This window comes from Mytilus californianus, unplaced genomic scaffold (genome assembly GCF_021869535.1).
Source record: "Mytilus californianus isolate M0D057914Y unplaced genomic scaffold, xbMytCali1.0.p SCAF_2, whole genome shotgun sequence".
In the NCBI taxonomy this organism is placed as follows: domain Eukaryota; kingdom Metazoa; phylum Mollusca; class Bivalvia; order Mytilida; family Mytilidae; genus Mytilus; species Mytilus californianus.
This window is the reverse complement of record NW_026262668.1, coordinates 129,816,629-129,836,407: the sequence shown is the minus strand read 5'-3', so window position 1 is coordinate 129,836,407 and position 19,779 is coordinate 129,816,629. Positions and strand designations below refer to the sequence as shown.

The window sequence follows — 19,779 nt, the reverse complement described above, 5'->3', positions numbered from 1 at the left end:
GTGTGGGAGGTAGGATTTTTTTTTTCATTTTTTTTTTCTTTAAAATTTTCCATTTAAAGATGGTTGTTTCAGATTTATATATGAAAGAAAATAATAATGATACGGTTATATATCATGAGGAATTGAAATTTAAAATTATGTATATTGGAAATTTAGGTTACATTGGAAAGTAATAATTGGCTTTGGGGGGGGGGGGGGGGGTTGTGGTTATGGCTCTAATGTTTAAGGAATAAGGGGAAAAAAGGTTAAAAAACAAGGGTTTCCATTTTAATAGACAAATAATTGAGTAAAGAACATTATTTAAAAGCAGTGTAAGGTTGGTAATTCAAACTCATTTAAATATCTCATCTACACTGCTTTTAAATTATGTAAATTGGAAATTTGCCAATAACTTTATTGTTAATAAATGCATTGGAAATTTGCCAACAATTTTAGTGTAATAAACTTCATTGGAAATTTGCCAATATAAAATTTTGCTGATGAAGGTTTTTTGTTTACCTTTAGCCTTGACTATGAAGTCATTTTCTATTTTTATAGCCTTATGATGTAGTTGAATTATTTAATACTTTTATGATGTGTTTAAATGGGGTTTTATCATGTTTATGGTTGCAAATTTATTGTTTTAGTATAATAAACTCCATTTAAAATTTGCCAATAAAAAATTTTTTGTTTATTTTTAGCTATGATTATGATGTCATTTTCTATTTTACTTTTATGGTTGCAAAGAAATTTTTATTTTTAGATATTACTGTTAAATGATGCTGATTAAGGTTTTTGCTATGTTTAGCCATGACTATGATGTCATTTTCTATTTTAATATCTGTTATGATGTATTTAAATGGGCTTTTATGGTTACAAAGGAATTTTATTTTTAGATATTACTATAAAATGTTGCTGATGCTGATTAAGGATTTTGTTTATTTTTAGCCATGACTATGATGTCATTTTCTATTTTAATACCTTTATGATGTAATTTCCATTTTTAGATATTACTGTTAAATGATGCTGATTAAGGGTTTTTTGCTATGTTTAGCCATGACTGTGATGTCATTTTCTATTTTAATATCTTTATGATGTATTTAAATGGGCTTTTATGGTTACAAAGGAATTTTATTTTTAGATATTACTTTAAATGTTGCTGATTAAGGATTTTTGTTTATTTTTAGCCTTGACTATGATGTCACTTTCTATTTTAATACCTTTATGATGTATTTAAATGGGCTCCCATGTATTTAGATTTTTGATTATTTATACATGTTACCAAATTGGTCCACATTGAACAAAAACAGTCCAAATTTCAACTTTATTACATTACATCAAACATTGAATTCTACATATTCTTTGATATATTGAAATTAACAAACAATTTAGTTTATGGATATTCCACCATAATAGGTAAATTAAATTTTTTCCAGTTCTTACACCACATTCATCCTGTGTCAGAAACCTATGCTGTGTCAAATATTTAATGACAATCCAAAGTCATAGCTGTATCAAGCTTGAATTTTGTGTCCATACTTGCCCCAACTGTTCAGGGTTCGACCTCTGCGGTCGTATCAAGCTGCGCCCCAGCGAAGCATTTTCTTGGTTATTATCTTGAATATTATTATAGATAGAGATAAACTGTTAACAGCAATAATGTTCAGCAAAGTAAGATCTACAAATAAGTTGTCATGACCAAAATTGTCAGTCGACCCCATTAGGAGTTATTGCCCTTAATAGTCAAATTTTAACAATTTTTCGTAAATTTTTGTAATCTTTTACAAAAATCTTCTTCTCTGAAACTACTGAGACAAATTTAACCATACTTGGCCATAATCATTATTAGGGTATTTAGTTTAAAAAATTTGTCCGATGACCCCGCCTTCCAACCATCATGGCCGACTTGGTTAAAAATAGAACATAGGGGTAAAATGCAGTTTTTGGTTTATATCTCTGAAACTAAAGCATTTAGAGCAAATCTGACAGGTGGCAAAAATGTTCATCAGACTTAGATTTATCTGCCCTGAAATTTTCAGACGAATCTGACAACTCGTTGTTGGGTTGCTGCCCCTGAGTTAGTAATTTTACAAAAATTTTGCAGTTTTTTGTTATCTTAGATATCATTATAATATCTAATATCTAATACTGTTAATTATGATTTTAACCTTATTTTACATGATTTCCAAAGCATCTGTAAATACAGGTGAGCGACACAGGCTCTTGAGAGCCTCTAGTTTCTTTAAAATTTTCCATTTTAAATTGGTTATTTCTGATTTATATATAAAAGCAAATAATAATGATATGGTTTGAAAAGGTAAATTAAAAAATTTTAAGTTCTTAGACCACTTTCATTCTGTGTGAGAAACCTATGCTGTGTCAAATATTTAATTACAATCCAAATTCAGTGCTGTATCAAGCTTGAATGTTGTGTCCATACTTGCCCCAACTGTTCAGGGTTCGACCTCTGCGGTCGTATCAAGCTGCGCCCCAGCGGAGCATTTTATTTGATTTGATTTAAAAATAATGATGTGGATAAATATTATCCTTCATATATAATTCCTTGTTTATTGGTAGCAAAAGACAAGCTGTATAAAATAATAAAAAGAACATTGGAACACAGGAAGAAAAATCCAGCCAAGAAGGGAGAATTACTTTTGATTGACATCCTTATAGAAAATTGCCAGGATGAAGAAACTTTACTCGCAGACACTTTTACTTTTGTTATTGGTGGATTTCATACTACAGGAAATTGTAAGTCATTATTGTATGTATTACAATGATTGTATATCAGTACTGGTGATAAGTAGACATAGCCTAAGAACCTGTGTTTTGGTGCACATTTCTCTCTGGGCAGTTAACTTCCATAATGAGTGTAAGTAGGAACAAAGATTTGTGCCCCAAAATGTTTGAGCGATGTCCTGCAACGGTTCTGTTTTGGTCACCACTATCAATTAAATATAATAAGAAATCTGCTATCTGACTTAAAGTTATTGTAAACACCAGCTACTGATTTTTGTCGCCTTGACGGAGTCAAAAAGCGAGACTAAGGTATGCTGTTTCCGGTGTTGGCAGAGGTGGCGTCAACAATGTATTAGTTTGTGATTAGATCTGGTTCATGGTGAACCACTAGTGGTAGGTCAATGATATTTGGTATGCAGTTGTATTAGCATTGGCACATCTCATTACCATGGAGATTATTCGGCCCTGCTCCCTCAGTCAAGGTCTATTGACTTTGAAACTTTGCTTAGAGTACATGTATTAGTTTGTGATTAGGTCAGCTTATGAGGAACCACTAGTAGTAGGTCAATGATATTTGGTATGCAGTTGTAAAAGCATTGGCACATCTCATTACCATGGAGATTATTTGGCCCCGTCCCCTCAGTCAAGGTCTATTGACTTTGAAACTTTGCTTAGTTTACATGTATTAGTTTGTGATTAGGTCAGTTTATGGGGAACCACTAGGGATAGGTCAATGATATTTGGTATGCAGTTGTATAAGCATTGGCATATCTCATTTCCTTGGAGATTATTTGGCCCCCCCCCCTCATTCATGGTCTATTGACTTTGAAGCTTTTACTTAGTTTTCATGTATTAGTTTGTGATTAGGTCAGTTGAAGGGGAACTGTTAGTGGTAGGTCAATGATAATTGGTATGCAGTTGTATAAGCATTAGCACATTTCATTTCCATGGAGAATATTTGGTCCTTACCCCCTCAGTCATGGTCTATTGACTTTGAAACTTTTGCTTAGTTTACATGTATTTGTTAGTGATTAGGTCAGTTTAAGATGAACCACTTATCATGCTTATGTTAAGTCAATGATATTCGGTATGCAAATGTATTGGCATTTGCAAGTTTCATTTCCATGTAGATTATATAACCCCACCCCCTAATTATGGATCATTGACTTTGAAACTTTTACATAGTTTACAAGTTAATGTTTGTGTTTAGGTTTGTTTAAAGGGAACGACTTATGAAAAGTCAATAGTATTTGGTTTGCAGTTGTATTAGCATTTGCACATCTCATTTCCAAGGAGATTGTTTAGCCCTGTTCCTTCAGTCATGGTTCATTGACTTTGAATATTTGCATAACTTACATGTTAAAGTATTGCTATTTTAATTTCAACATTTGCATTATCAAAATAACAAATAGGCGAGACATATCTCTGTGTTAACAGTTTATTTTTATCTTGAGCAGTAATCTCCGCAATGAGGCAGAGAGTAACTCTCTAGCTCCTTTAGAAAAGCCTTCTGTTTGAAAACATTTGTTGATAGAAATCAGTGTTTTATGTTGACACAATAGCTCCGAAATTACTGGTAACTTGATTGGAACTGCTATCAATAACTGTAGCAGTTCTGAATACAAGTACCTCAATGGCCATTGGAGCTCTATCAACAAAATCTGACAATTGAACTGCCTCATACATATTTTGGAATTTCGGAATAGGAGGATATAAAAAGCAAACATTCTCTTTCATGAAATTGTCAGAGCATCTTATGCATGTGCATTCGGATGTGGGCTCCAAGAACAAAATATTTCTGTCTGACGATTGTTTATTGAAGTAAACAAATCTATCAAAGGCAGCTCCCAGATTTTAAACAGTTCCTCAACTACATGTTTGTTCATTGACCAATTATTTATCAGTCCAAGATACCAGTTGAGGGTAGTCTTAAGATTTTTTTTCTGGAGAATTGAGAGAAAATGACGTTATAAAGTTATATCATCAACTTTACCTAATAAGGTTGCTAAATCGTGTTGCATATACAACACTGATATAATGCTTTATGTACAGCCATCTGACCCTGAAACAATAACCTTTTTATTTGTTTTAAAGGTTGGGAAAACAACTGTTTATCCCAAGACTTCACTGGTTTTGTCCCATGAACAGTTCTAATCATTGGCTCTAATAAATCGCCCAAACTTGGAACTTGCAAAAAAATCATTGATTTCTCATTAACAGGAAAACAATTATGATATTCATCTTTAAATGTAGCTAATTTTTCAGCAGTCTTACTTCTCCTTGAAAATTCTAAAATTCTAATCTGTGCTTCATCAATGAGCAATCCACTAGAAATATATGATGATTCTACAGGAACATATTGCTTAAACAATTTTGACAAAACATTTAAGTTGTTTGTCTGTTTAACCACCGGTTTAAATGTATCATTACTATCTATGTTATGTTTCTGTTCAGATTGACCACATATAACTAAGAGGTTGAGTGTGTAAATATTGGCTAAATCTATCAACTCTTTTTGACTTGTTTCTAGCCTGAAACTCATGTACAGGGCTACTTCCTACATGTGAGTCCTCCTCATCTGATGAACACAACCCCAATCAATCAACCTTTCATGACTCTGGTTATAAAGAAAGTTCTGATCTCATATCAAACTCAATGTAAGTTATTCTATGACTTCCCAAATTTTCCACATTTGTATTTAAAGATAATAAAAGTCTACATTCCCCTGAATTTGGGACATTATCAGAAATTTTCTCTCTCTGCATGGCTAAACCACCAATTTGAGAAATGCATGTCACAGTCCAACTACCTGTAAGTGTTGTAGAGCTTGACTTGGTAAAAAAAATCAAAAAATCCTATCTACTTTTTTATCAAACCTTTGTTCTAGCTGCACAGCTTGTTTTCTAGCTCTGCTGTCTTTGTCACAAGTTTTTTTTCTTTGACGAAGCATCTTTTGTGGTTCTCGCCATTTTCTTCCCCACATGTGTGAGAATGTCACCCATTTCACCTGTACTGTCTGAATCATTCAAATTTTCAGCATTTTTATCAACGAGTGAGTGTCTTGGCTCTTCTGCCATCTTCCAACAATACAGGACATACTGTATCAATACATTGTAGTACATAAATAAAAAGACTACAAGATTATCCCATAAGTCTCAAACGAAGTCAGCATGTCTTGTTTTGTTGCTGCTGAAAGATTAACTGAGGAGTATGAATACCCATATGATCTAGGTGTTTCTAGATGTTTCAAATCATCTGGGTGTTTATGAAAGAGGGACGAAAGATACCAGAGGGACAGTCAAACTCATGGATCAAAAACAAACTGACAATGCCGTGGCCAAAAATAAAAAGACAAACAGACAAATAATAGTACAGATGACACAACATAGAAAACTAAAGACTAAGCAACACGAACCCCACCAAAAACTGGGGGTGATCTCAGGTGTTCCGAAAGGGTAAGCAGATCGTGCTCCACATGTGGCACCCGTCGTGTTGCAGTTATGAGTTATAAGGGCATTGTAATGGAGATAAATCCTATATGTATATTCCTTGACTGGTAAGTAAAAATAGATTTAATTTTGAAATTGTAACCCATAAAAATTTGGTCACACATTTAAACCCCCATGGGAATTTATACTACAAAATCATGGCTGTTTTACCTTTTTTTTATTTATAAACTATGCATAGATTTATATGATGATTTTGAAATTCTTGTAAATAATTTCTATTTTATAAATTTTGTTTACAGTACTGACCTGGTGTTTTTACTTCCTTGCCACACATCAGGATATCCAAGATAAAGTTCAGAAAGAAATTAAGAGTGTCCTCGGAAGTGATGATGTTGATCACACTAATATCAATGATTTAGTGTAAGTTCTCTTTTATCAATGTCTGATTTAGTGTAAGTTCTCTTTTATCAATGATTTAACATTGGTTTTCTGGTATTGATGGTTAGTGTAAATTCTCAAGTATCAATGATTGAGAGTAAGTTCTCCAGTACATCAGTTATGTGTAAAGTCTCTATTATCAATGATTAAGTGTAAATTCTCAAGTATCAATGATTGAGAGTAAGTTCTCCAGTACAACAGTTATGTGTAAAGTTTCTATTATCAATGATTAAGTGTAAATTCTCAAGTATCAATGATTGAGAGTAAGTTCTCCAGTACAACAGTTATGTGTAAGGTCTCTATTATCAATGATTAAGTGTAAATTCTCAAGTATCAATGATTGAGAGTAAGTTCTCCAGTACAACAGTTATGTGTAAAGTCTCTATTATCAATGATTAAGTGTAAATTCTCTAATATTATACTGGAGTGAAATATCCTGGTTAATCCTGCAATTTGATTGGTTACCTATTTCGAGCCCATATCCCCTGTGAAGGAAAACAAAGAAAACATGGTAATAAGTGTTGAAATCAGGACACTCTAGTATATTATAATTGTTATTCGAGCTTTATGTGGGATATGGGCTCATATTCCCTGTCAGTGCCCTATATCCCCTTCGCCTGGCAGCTCAGAAGATATAAAACACTGACAGGGAATATGAGCCCATATCTCCTGTGAAAATCCATATAGTATCCGTTCATAAGTATCAATGGTTCAGTGTTAGTCCTCTAGTATCAATGATTTACTCTAAATTCTCTAGTATCAATGATTTAGTCTAAATTATCTAGTATCAATGATTAAGTGTAAATTTTCTAGTATCAATGATTTAGTTTAAGTTCTCTAGTATCAATGGTTCAGTGTAAGTTCTCTAGTATTAATAATAAAGTGTTAGTTCTCAAGTATTAACGATTTAGTGTCTGTGATTTTTCTGGTATCAATGAATAAGTCTTAAGTTTTCTAGTATCAATGATTTAGTTTAAGTTCTCTAGTGTAAATGATTTAGTCTAAGTTTTCTAGTATCAATGATTAAGTGTCAGTTCTCTATTATCAATAATTTAGTTTAAGTTTTCTAGCATCAATGAATAAGTGCCAGTGTTTAGTATCAGTATTCTCTATTATCAACAATTTAGTCTAAGTTCTCTAGCTTCAATGATTAAGGGTAAATTATTTAGTATCAATGATTTAGTTTAAGTTCGCTGTTATCAATGGTTCAGTGTAAGTTTTCTAGTATCAATGAATAATTGTAAGTTCTCAAGTATCAACGATTTAGTGTCAGTTTTTTAGCCATAAAACCAGGTTCAACCCACCATTTTTTCTTAAAATGTCCTGTACCAAGTCAGAAATATGGCAGTTGTTATCAAATAGTTCGTTTCTATGTATGTTGCATTGGTGTTTGTTTTTTGTTGCACTTCAGTATTTCTGTTGTTCCGTTGTTTTCCTCTTAAAATTATTGTGTTTTCCTCGGTTTTAGTTTGTAACCCGGATTTGTTTTCTCTCAATCCATTTATGACTTTTGAACAGCAGTATACTACTGTTGCCTTTATTTCTAGTTCCAATGATTAAGTGTCAGTTCTCTAGTATCAGTCATTAAGTGTCAGTTCTCTAGTTTCAATGATTAAGTGTTAGTTCTCTATTATCAATGATGAATTTCAGTTCTCTAGTATAAATGATTTAGTCTAAGTTTTTCTAGTTGACGGGCCTGCGAATTTTTCTCGCAAAAGAAAGACATAGCGATCCTTAATTCCGTCTTTGTCGGCGGCGGCCACAAATATTCACTCTGTGGTTAAATTTTTGAAATTTTAATAACTTTCTTAAACTATCCTGGTTTTTTACCAAACTTGGACAGAAGCTTGTTTATAATCATAAGATAGTATCCAGAAGTAAATTTTGTAAAAAAAAAATCCTGTTTATCCGTATTTTACTTATAAACAGACTTTAAAAATTATTAAAAATTTTCCTATAGATACTATCTTTTGATTGTAAGAAGCTTCTGTCCAAGTTTGGTAAAAATCCAGAATGGTTTATGAATCTAATAAATGTTTTAGAAACTTTAACTGCAGACTGTATGTAATTTTAAAACTTTTTGTACACTTCAGAATGTAATAAAATTTGACAAAAAGAAGATTTCCAGGTGAAAAGTGTGAGGGTTTTGTATATTATTGAAGAAATCACAAATGTCCTTTGCTATGGACGCAATGTCTTAACCTTTGAAAGTTATCAATGACATAACAAATAGCCAATGGAATATCGTCTCATGATGCTGGATAAGCCAATCAAGTTAAAGCAGTTTCCGTATCACACTCAGTGCAGTGTTATACGAGATATATCTCTTCATGCAAGAAATAGATAACAGGCCACAACCATAAGAGAAATTTTAGTATTGGCAGTTTTAGGTATGTATGGGTATGTTTATCCCACATGAGTTTTAATTATACTTAATGTAATGGTATCTGAAATAAAGGGTCTGTTCAATGTTTTATACAATAGATTTTGTTATTGTGAATAGGTATTTACGACAAGTTATAGATGAGACGCTAAGATGTGCAGTCATTGCCCCATGGGGAGCTAGATTCCAGGATTTTGATTCTGAATTAGGAGGACACAAAATACCTAAAAATGTGAGTTGTTTATTTAATGCTCAATTACAGAAGTATTGGGCCATATAATGTAAATAAGATGGCATTAACCAGAAATTGAAAACGTTTGTGTAAATTGAAACAATATGAAAATAAGGAGATGTTGTATGATTGCCAATGAAACAACTATCCACCAGAGTTCAAATTAGGTGGATGTTAGCAATAATAGGCAACTATATGGCCATTAACAATGTCAAAACCCACATGGTATTGTCTGCTATGAAAGGCCCGAACCTGAAAAATAGGAAACAATTTAAACCAGAAAACTGACAGCCTAATTTATATCGAAACAATTTACAAAAAACAAATATGACAGACATGAACCCAGGACAACCACTACACTACAGGTTCCTGACTAAATTTTGGTGTGAGTGAGGGGAAATCGTGTGAAGATATTGTGTGAGAAAACTCTGACCTTAAATAGGGGTGTAATAATGGAACATTTAGCTGAAAGAAAACATCTGCAGCAGTCTGAAACACCAAATCTGAAGGAATAACTGATAAAGTTCCTGCCTTTATACTTCATTAGACAGGTTCAGTGAGATTTATTCGAATCATATGAGAAGGCTGAAATTTGTACTGAAACATTTGAATATTTTACAGTAAATACTTAATTTTTAATAAAATTTCATATTGATAAGAATAAGGGAAATCATAAAGAGATCATATGTGATTCATGAATTTGAAAAGTTATTAGGGGACTGCTACCATGTATAAAAAAATTAACATCTTTCATTTCTTGCTTGTAGTACTGCATATTCTAGATCTGTGCCCTTGCTGATTATACATGACTGAATTCAGAACTATTATGTGTATTTCATGCTTGAAGTTTTTTTTAGGATATTTTCATTGTTGTATATCAACGATTTTGCATCACTACAATCCTCTTGAATAGTACACCACACTTAAAAAATTTAAGCCAATATGCGAATATTGTATATTTGAATGACCTGTTAAAATCTTTAGACAAGTTTGATGTCTGAATTCATTTCCATTTGTGTTTTTGACCAATAAGAATCATGTTGTCTGTTGACATTAGTACTGTATACATTATATGAATTAAAAGGCCTTTGTTTGAAACAATTATGTTATTTAAGATATCCAATCTGTTACTTTTATATAAACAACAAGAGATCTGTTTTTCACTAGGTAGAATTATTTTTTATTTAAAACTTTCATTTTCTGTTGATGATTTTCTATAAATTTGTAACCTGGTGTTAACTTATAAACAGTTCACATTTGTTTTAAAAGTTAGATAAGAATTGTGTTATAAGTTGAAAGTTATGTCCTCTTTTATAAAATTAAGCTTGTTAAGATTATGTATTAAATCTCCTCTATTAACCTGTTCATTTGATTTTGTTGAAAATGAAGACATGGCACCATAGGTCTTCTTTTATTTCAATTGAACAGTTTTCCAGAATCTTCTCTGAAACTATAGAATTATTTGAAACTTTACTGCAAGGACAACAAAAAGATTCTTTAGAAAAATAACTTAAAGAAGTGCAGTGGTGCCAGTGGGTTTCATCAGGTTGAGAATAACATCAAAGTTCCTTGGTGAATTCATAGAAAGTCAAATACAATCACTGAGATAATTTGTTTAATTTATTTAAAAATAACTATGTTATTCATTTTGTTATCCAGGAATGATTGTTTATTTTCAGACTCCTGTAATCCATGCTCTTGGTGTGACACAGCAAGATGAAGCCATATGGCCAGTACCGAACAGGTATCTATAAAGTATAATGAAGATTACAGGGGCAGATTCAGGCGGGGGGTGTGGCGACATGCACACCCCACCCCCCAAAAAAAAAAAATTTGCAAAGCATGGGTTGTTCTTAGCTTAAAGAATATTTCGATAATTTTACCTAAAAAAAATTTAAGTTTGCGCCCCCCCTAACCTAAAATCCTGGATCCACCCCTGGACTATAAAACTAGATGTAAATGAAAGTATGTTTTTTAATATTGATTAACGTTGCTGGTTCATGGTAGGCAAACTACATGTACATATATTCAATGTCTGAATTAATGTATTAAATTTTTCTATAAGATGTCCATACTGTATTATTGTTGACACAGTAGAGATTTTATACTTAAACCAAAAATCATATTCAAACTTGTTCAACTTGACCACAATATTTTTGGGGAATTTATGGGGTATTTAGTCAAATATTTTATTAATCAAAATAAAATCACTATCAGACGTATGCATTCTATGGGGCACTGATAAGGGAAACTTCCCAACATACAAAGGTGGTGTTGGATTACAGCTGGGGCATGTCTGCCTCTCGGACGTCAGTCCATATTTGGTCAAGAGACTGACTGAAACCAATGGAAAGGGGGCTCTCATGTTGACCAGTCACATGATTAATTAAGAAATTGTTTGAAACAAAGTGCGCTCACTTCACTTTCAATTTGGCGTGGCTGTAAGCAGCAAAGTTTTCAGCAGAAACTATTTTTGATTTATTTTAACATACAGGAATCTTAAGCATTCAAAACTGATATGTAAGTCTAGAACATTTTCCTACTATGGCCGCTGTTTTGGAACAATTTAAACTTTTATTGGGAATTCCAGAGTGGTTCCGTCTGTCCAAGGAAGAAATTTCATCATTGGATTACTACCTGACCGAAACAGAGAACGATCTTTCTCGGGCTTTGTGGTCCTTAAAACTAGACTGTGCCGCTTGTTGCATGGGATGCATCTTTTGCAACACAAATGCTATTTTGCCGATATGTGTGACATGTAAACAGCCTTGCGCCGATTAAGTGATAATTTGTCAACTCGAATTTGAATCAAGTTATTTAAAAATTTGTTAAAAATGTAAACTTTTAGCTTTTTGTTGGAAAGAAGAATACTTTTGTTACATAGATATGGGCTTGTTTTTAACAGTACACTGCACATGCATCAGATACAAGCGTCATTATTCATGCAAAACTAGTGAAACCTTCACAATTTTAGCATTTGTGCTTTTTAGACGTTTTTTGTCTAAAATGGAAGTGGCCGAACTTGTGCCCACTTCAATTTTAGACCAAAACCATCTGAAAAGTGACGTTTTGTGGCATATTTGATGGATTTTTCATATTGAAGCTTGAATTTAGGCAACTTTAATGACCAAATCAGTTCAAATCTTTTACATAAACTAATTGAATAGACTGAAGAAGACACTTAAATTTTTAGAAAATGTCAAAAATCTTTCATCAGATGTACTTCAAATTTTAGGCCAAAATAAGCCCTTACCGGACCTTCTCCTTTGATTACATCATGGCTTCTAAACTTGGATCAAAAGTTAAAATTTATGACAGTAAAACTTTAGTATTTGACAATATATCATATGATAAACATGCGTTTCTGTTTCTTGTTCATATTTCGTGTCTGGTATTTTTAATGATTTCGTTCAGTCTTGGGTGAAAGTAAATACAGTCTAACCTCGTTATGACAAGGGGAAAATTTGGTTTCCGGACAATAACTTTAGTTTAAGTGAATGGATCTGTATGAAATTTTACAAGAAGGTTCAATACCACAAAAGGAAGGTTGGGATTGATTTTGGGGGTTATGGTAGTTTGTAGTTTCCGGACAATAACTTGTGTAAGTGTATGGCTCTCTCTGACTTTTTACCACAAGGTTCTATATCACAATGGAAGGCTGGGATTGAGTTTGGGGGTAATTGCCCCAAACATGCAGGAATTAGGGGCACAAAAGGGGCCAAAAACAAGCATTTTTCTAGTTTCTAGACAATAACTTGTGTTTAAGTGTATGGATCTCTCTAAAATTGTACTACAAGGTTCCATACTACGAAGAAAAGGCTGGGGATGAGTTTGGGAGTAATTGCTCCATTGGTGAGGGGGGGTTCTAATTTTTTTAGGGGGTTCATTTTTTTTTTTTCAAAATTTTTCAAATTTCAAATTTTTGAAGAGTTTCAAGAAGAAATCTTCAATTGCACAGTATTGCACAATAGATTTTTGGTGGAAGAAGACTTCAAGTATTCTGAAAGCCTTTACTGCCGACTGTAAAATCATTGAACCGTTACCAGGTTGTATGCTGTATCCCTTTCTGTGTATTACAATTTCATTACAACTTCCGTGCCATTTCGTGACACCGATTTTTACACATGATTAAGCATCTGCATCATTTAATACCTTAGGTTTGACTACATCGAATATCAGCAAACGCACTATGAACTAAAGATGCAACTTCAGACAGAATTCTGTCCATCTAATCTTTAAAAAACCTTAACAGTACGAATTTCAACCTTTTAATTCTCAAGCAAATTCAAATTCCATTTGTAGCTTTTTTTATGTTACCATTTTCTTTAAGGAACAAGTTATGGTTCAATTAACACCTTTGGTGACCGTTAATCTGTTGATCAGACAATCTCGGGTTAATTAGTGTCATCACTTCTGATTACCCGTGTGCAACAATTAAATTAAAATTGAGAATGGAAATGGGGAATGTGTCAAAGAGACAACAACCCGACCATAGAGTAGAAAACAGCCGAAGGCCACCAATGGGTCTTCAATGCACCGAGAAACTCCCGCACCCGAAGGCGTCCTTCAGCTGGCCCCTAAACAAATTGTTTACTCTGCAATTTCCTTCAATCGAGAAAATTTGTAAGAATAGATGAATCGGCTTATTTCAGAAAGCAATTATCTTATTAAAAGCTTAATGAATGTTGTCAGTAATGAAAGATGAACAAGTAGGTGAAAATGAACACCGTATTTTGAAATGTCCCAGAAATTATTATAAAACTACTACGATTATTTTCACAAGTTTTCGTCTCAGATGGCTTCACATTCTTCACCCAATTTTTTTTTCTTTCAAAAAACTTAAATCCACGAATTTAAGAACCCACAAACATGCAACTTTTGCTCAAACCACGAAAATTGATACCCACGAATAAAAGTACTTTCACAGTACCCTTTATTTATGTAAATTATAAGATTTCATCTCATTTTACATGAACGTTATTTGTTTACTTGTAACCTGGGAACAGTATATCTCATATATATATGGTCCTGTTGTAACAGGATGTTTTTAATGTAGATTATTGTAGAACGCGTATGTGATTTTGGTATCGGGTCGATTCGCCTTTTTTAAATGTTCGCCCTTGGTCTGTTCGTCCTAAGTTCTTTCGCCCATAGAGTACATTCGCCCTAAGTTCCTTCTACTTACTTTTATCAATGACGTTTTATACATCCTTTCATTTATTAAAAAATATTAATATTAAGGGTATTCAATTTTAATAAACTTATTCAGATATTTATATGGTATAAATTCTCGAAATTCATGAAAACACATGAAAAAAAATAATTAAAAGTTGATGGCTTGTCTTGGAGCATTAATAGGTCATGATAATAATTCTCTGATTGTTGTAATAGTTGTCTTTAGTAGATTAATGATTGGAATTATCAGAATAAAACAACTGGATTATTCGGGTTAATCTAAACCATGTTGGTTACATATCTGCGCATGTGCACGAATGGGAAATTTAATTGACAATTTGTGCGTACGAAAGTTTCAAAATATTGATTTGATTTGATTTTTGGTGTTTTAACGCCACTTTTAAGCACCGCTTTTGGGCTATTTCGTGTTGGCCAGTTTTTCTTGTTGGAGGAAGCCGGAGTGCCTGGAGAAAACCACCGACTTTCGATAGGAAAACTGACAATCCTAGTCAATTAAGATTGGATTCAAGTGCACCCGTTCGAGCGGGGTTCGAACTCACAACCTCAGTGTTGACTGGCTAGTGATTACAGTAGTAACTACTAAGACCACTCGGCCACCGAGGCCCCTTCAAAATATTGATAAACAGAATTGCATATATTCATACAATCCATCTTGTGTTAAAGTCAAGTATCTTCGTGGAGAGTACGACTTCAAATCAATGATGCTTGAAAAAATACACGGATTGGGTTTTTACGTCTACGTTTAGATCTTTAATGCAATCAAGTCATATTCCAGTTTTAGACAACATGTTTTTTAATACGAATGTTTTTGCGATAATAAAGAGTCAAGCGCACACGTGAATCTGTTGGTGTGTTACACATCAAATGATGCACCATCAGTCATTGTCGAAATGTCCCCAATGATTGTCTTTATTCCCTTACGATTCAAAGTTTTATAAGTGACCAATAACGGGATCTTAACAACTAAATTGTCCAGCTCTTTACTGTTATTCGTCATTTAGGTACACCCATTATCGAGGCTCGAGTACGGAACCAGTTTGAAATGCTGATAAGTGCCCAAAACCCAATTCTTGGGCTGACACATATCTGCATTGGATATATTTAGAACTTTTCAATATCTGTTTATAATGAAAACCCTAGTTTAAGCAAACTTGACTAAAATCTTGGTAGCCAGTTTTTTTTAAGGTCAACTATCTACCTTTGACAGAAAACTTTTAAGTGAAACCAAATCAATTAATGTTATAATTGCTTGGCGAATTTGCATTGCATCAAGTTGAACTTTCCAAACAAATGTATGGAATCTAGTTATAGAAAAATTAATTTGAATCAACAGTATTTGCAGATTTTTATGTTAAGTATAGTGAGTTTTGGTTGAGTTATGAGTCTATTTTTTGAAGAAAAAAATACGTCAAAAGCAATAATGGGACAAAGCAGACTGGTTTGGTGGGGCTGCTCTTATGGTAATTCAAGTTACCTTTAATGCATCTTCTTCCACCTCAGAGCAATCAGCTCTTTGATTAAGATCTTTGGCCAGTGTTGCGCAATAGATTTTTAAGATCTTTGACCACATTTATTTTGTGTCAGAAACCTATATTATTTCAAAAATTTGATCACAATTCAAATTCAGACAGTATCAAGCATGAATATTGTGTCCAAATTTGCCCCAGCTGTTCAGGGTTCAACCTCTGCGTTCATATCAGGCTGCGCTCAGCGAAGCATTTTATTTTCGATATGGCACTCTATGATTGTGTATTCAATCTCCATATTTTTTGGTCCTTCATAATCATTTAAACACACAAGTACAGATACAAATCATGCACAAATAAAATCAATAGTATACACAAATATTTACAAAGGTCAGTCATTATAAATTAAGAAATCAATCTTGGAACGAAACAGGTTCTGAACGGTCATTGATGAGGTCAGGTCATCTGCATTACCTTGAATTATTATGAATTTATCATAATTGTCTTAATCCTTTTATTTATTGTAATTAAAGAATTTTAAAGTCTAACGATTTATTTAATCTCGGCTGGGGTCATTTCAATTCGTTTCGTGTTTATGTCAGGTGAAATATGTTCAACACACGGTGTTAATTACCGGTCACCATAAACATGTCATTTTAACTTTTATACAAACAAGTATAATTACTCAGCTTTAATCTCTTTTGAAAAGGATTAGGTTACATAAGAAAAACATCTGATTTGAATTTTTATCATTAGGTCTGCAGCTTCGAGACATCGGGGTCAATTTACATTAATTTTACATTGACAGGACAATAAAAATTACTCGACTTAACCGAGTTTTCGAATCAACCGAGGTTCGACTCATCAGAGGTAATTATTCATTGATCAAACGGGAATTTTACCGGGACCGAGAAATTACTTGACTCATCAGAGTTTTCAACATAACCGAGTTCGACACAACGAGGTTCAACTGTATAACAAAATTTGATTTCAGAAGCTAAAATTTTTGATGAATCTCTTGTTGAAATCAAAATAACGACAAGTTTCAAGCTAGTATGTATTTAAACACATCTAGACATCCTCTAAAATGAAAGAAAAAAATTCCAATTTTGAGTTGTGATTAAAAAATACTCACTGTTGTAGATTAAATAAAATTATATATAATTTTGTAGATTTGATCCTGATAGATTTAGTGAAGAGAACAGTAAGAAGAGACAAAGTTTAGCTTTCCAACCTTTTGGATTTGCTGGGAAAAGGATTTGTCCTGGATATAGATTTGCTTATGCTGAAGCTACTGTTTGCTTTGTGACCTTACTAAGAAAGTTCAAGTTTAATATGGTTGAGGGTCAAGTAATTACTCCTGTTCATGGTCTTGTAACACATCCTAGTGAAGAAGTGTGGATAACCATTGACAAAAGATAAAAAATTATTTACATTTGTAGAAAAACTTCTTGCAAGTTGTTTAGGATTATGATCGTAAATATTATTGTTCAATCAAGCTTTTGCATAGTTTTCTTATCCACTATGAGAAGATTTGCCACACAAGGCTTTTTGCTGTAGGAATATATGTGGCAAGGAAAGTATAGATTATTAATTTGCCACACATTTTTATATCACCAAACTGTTGAAATATTTTTGGCATGGGCCAAATAGGTTTTTATTATATTTTATTTTGAGCACTTTTTAGCAACTTATTTCTGATATGGAAATGCAGGAAAAAAAAAAATTTCCACTATCATAATGCTATCTCTCTATCTATATGGTGCTTAGAAAACTTAAGTTCATGCCTAAATTATGATATCTTAAAAATATTTGATTTATAATACATTTTTCAAGTTGTATTGTAATGTGTGAGATCTTGAGGTCAGGTGTTGATGTTTCAACAGATTTATTTTTTTTTTATCTGGCTGAAGGAAAGATTTCAGTGTAAGTGCAATAATACAGTTCTAACAAGTCAAACTCCATTGATAAGTAGGATTATTACTGTGACACATATCTTATGACAGTCAACCAGATCATGCTAACATCTATAAAACTTGAAAGAGATGACTTCAAATTAGGATTAAGATTTGTTACATCGCTTTCTTGAAAGCAGCAATCTTCTATCATGTTAATACTGCCCTTGAATATTGTAATGCTATTCAGTATTTTGAGGTAGTTCATTTAGTTTCTGTATTGGGTTATTTTGGCCATTTTCAGTCAGGTTAAACTGTTTTCTGTTATAATCCAATCATTTTATTTTCTCAATACAAAAGTTTTGAACTGATTGTGAAATTAAAGAAGGCATTAACAATTTTGTTTTTGTTATGTTCATACAAAACTAACAATAATTCTCTAAAATTCTGGTTCATCTTGTTTGATATTCTGTACCTAATTTGTTTTTTAATGTTTTAAATCATGAGCAAGATTTGCTGATAGCTCAGCCATTATAAAATCTGATATACAATGCACGTAGTATATAAACATATTGTTGTGGTAATTGACAAAACATTCAGCTAAAGATAAACAATATGTATATTAATTTAATAATACATTATAAAATCTGATGTACAATGCACGTAGTATATAAACATATTGTTGTGGTAATTGACAAAACATTCAGCTTAATCTAAACAATATGTATATTAATTATATATGCACATGTACAATATGGAAATATTTCTTTTTATGAACATTTAATTAGATACTGCATACAAATCTCCACAAATGCATTTTTACAAGTCAGAATTGATAAGAATTTCAATGTATACAAATGGTAACACAAATAGTGATTGCCTTATTTTGCAATAAAATATTAGTAGATCACAAATGTCTTGCAATTCTCTGCCTAGCATGTCAAAACAGGAATAAACAAATAAAAGAAATCCATCACTCATTGATTGGTTTACCTTAAGAAAAAAATATCTTCTAAGTACATGAAAATACAAGTTTCAACTCACAAAACTGCATGTAATATTGTATTTATTCAATATCAATAATATGTTTTCGATCTGTTCAATATAAACACTGATTCGTATATTAAAAGTTGATTTCTTACAAAATTTTCAACATTGTTCCTATTGAAATATGTTTTTTGTGTGTTTGACAAATAAAAACTGGAAATGACGATGTTTAAATTATGTAAATGTATTCTATGACTAAACAAACACAAAAAAATAAACGCATATTCCAATAGGAACAATGCTTAAAAAAAATTCAGAAATCAATTTTTGTTCTTTTTATGATTAATAGTCCACCAGACGCCAAATATTGCTTTAATGACTCATATTGATTACTATAACAACAACTGAAAGATATTTATTATTATTACAATTACATCTAAATTCCCTATATTAAAATAGTGGGGGTGGAGGGTAAGATAAATTACTTACACGGTGTGCTATATAAACAGGGTCAGTAAATTCTATATATGGCTCAAGGTTTACTCTCTCTTGCCCCATATGGAATTTACTGACCCCATATATATTGTATTAGGTCAGGAGCACACTGTGTAACTGTTATTTATCACAATAAAAACTAAACTATACCAACTATTTGTTAAAGGTAAAAGAATTATGGAAGAAACATGATATATTACCTGGTATGTATATACTCATAAATCTTGAATTAAAGAAGTTTTTTAACTTACCAGGCCAAAAACATTGTGAGCTTTTATAAAAATAAGGAGATGTGGTATGATTGCCAGCGAGACAACTATCCATCAAAGTTCAAATAAAGAGCAGTTATAGGCAACCATACGGCCTTCAACAATGAGAAAAACCCATACTGTATAGTCGGCTATAAAAGGCACCGACATGAAAAATATGAAACAATTCAATTAAACTAACGACCTAGTTTATAACAAAACAATTTACGAAAAACAAATGTTACAGACGTCAACCAGCAACAGTCATT

The 19,779-nt window shown here is 32.4% G+C and overlaps 1 protein-coding gene across 25 annotated transcripts in view; it reads left to right on the top strand.

Moving 5' to 3' along the window:
- Positions 1 to 18,694, top strand: part of LOC127731028 (cytochrome P450 20A1-like) — a 249,664-nt gene extending 230,970 nt beyond the window's left edge. For all 25 annotated transcript variants that reach the window (XM_052239799.1, XM_052239798.1, XM_052239797.1 and 22 more), the window contains 5 exons: positions 2,557 to 2,733; positions 6,470 to 6,590; positions 9,112 to 9,223; positions 10,903 to 10,967; positions 17,058 to 18,694. In XM_052239799.1, the coding sequence (XP_052095759.1) occupies positions 2,557 to 2,733; positions 6,470 to 6,590; positions 9,112 to 9,223; positions 10,903 to 10,967; positions 17,058 to 17,307 (725 nt within the window). In that variant the 3' untranslated portion in view covers positions 17,308 to 18,694. The remainder of the gene's footprint in view (positions 1 to 2,556; positions 2,734 to 6,469; positions 6,591 to 9,111; positions 9,224 to 10,902; positions 10,968 to 17,057) is intronic.
- Positions 18,695 to 19,779: the final 1,085 nt, after the last annotated feature.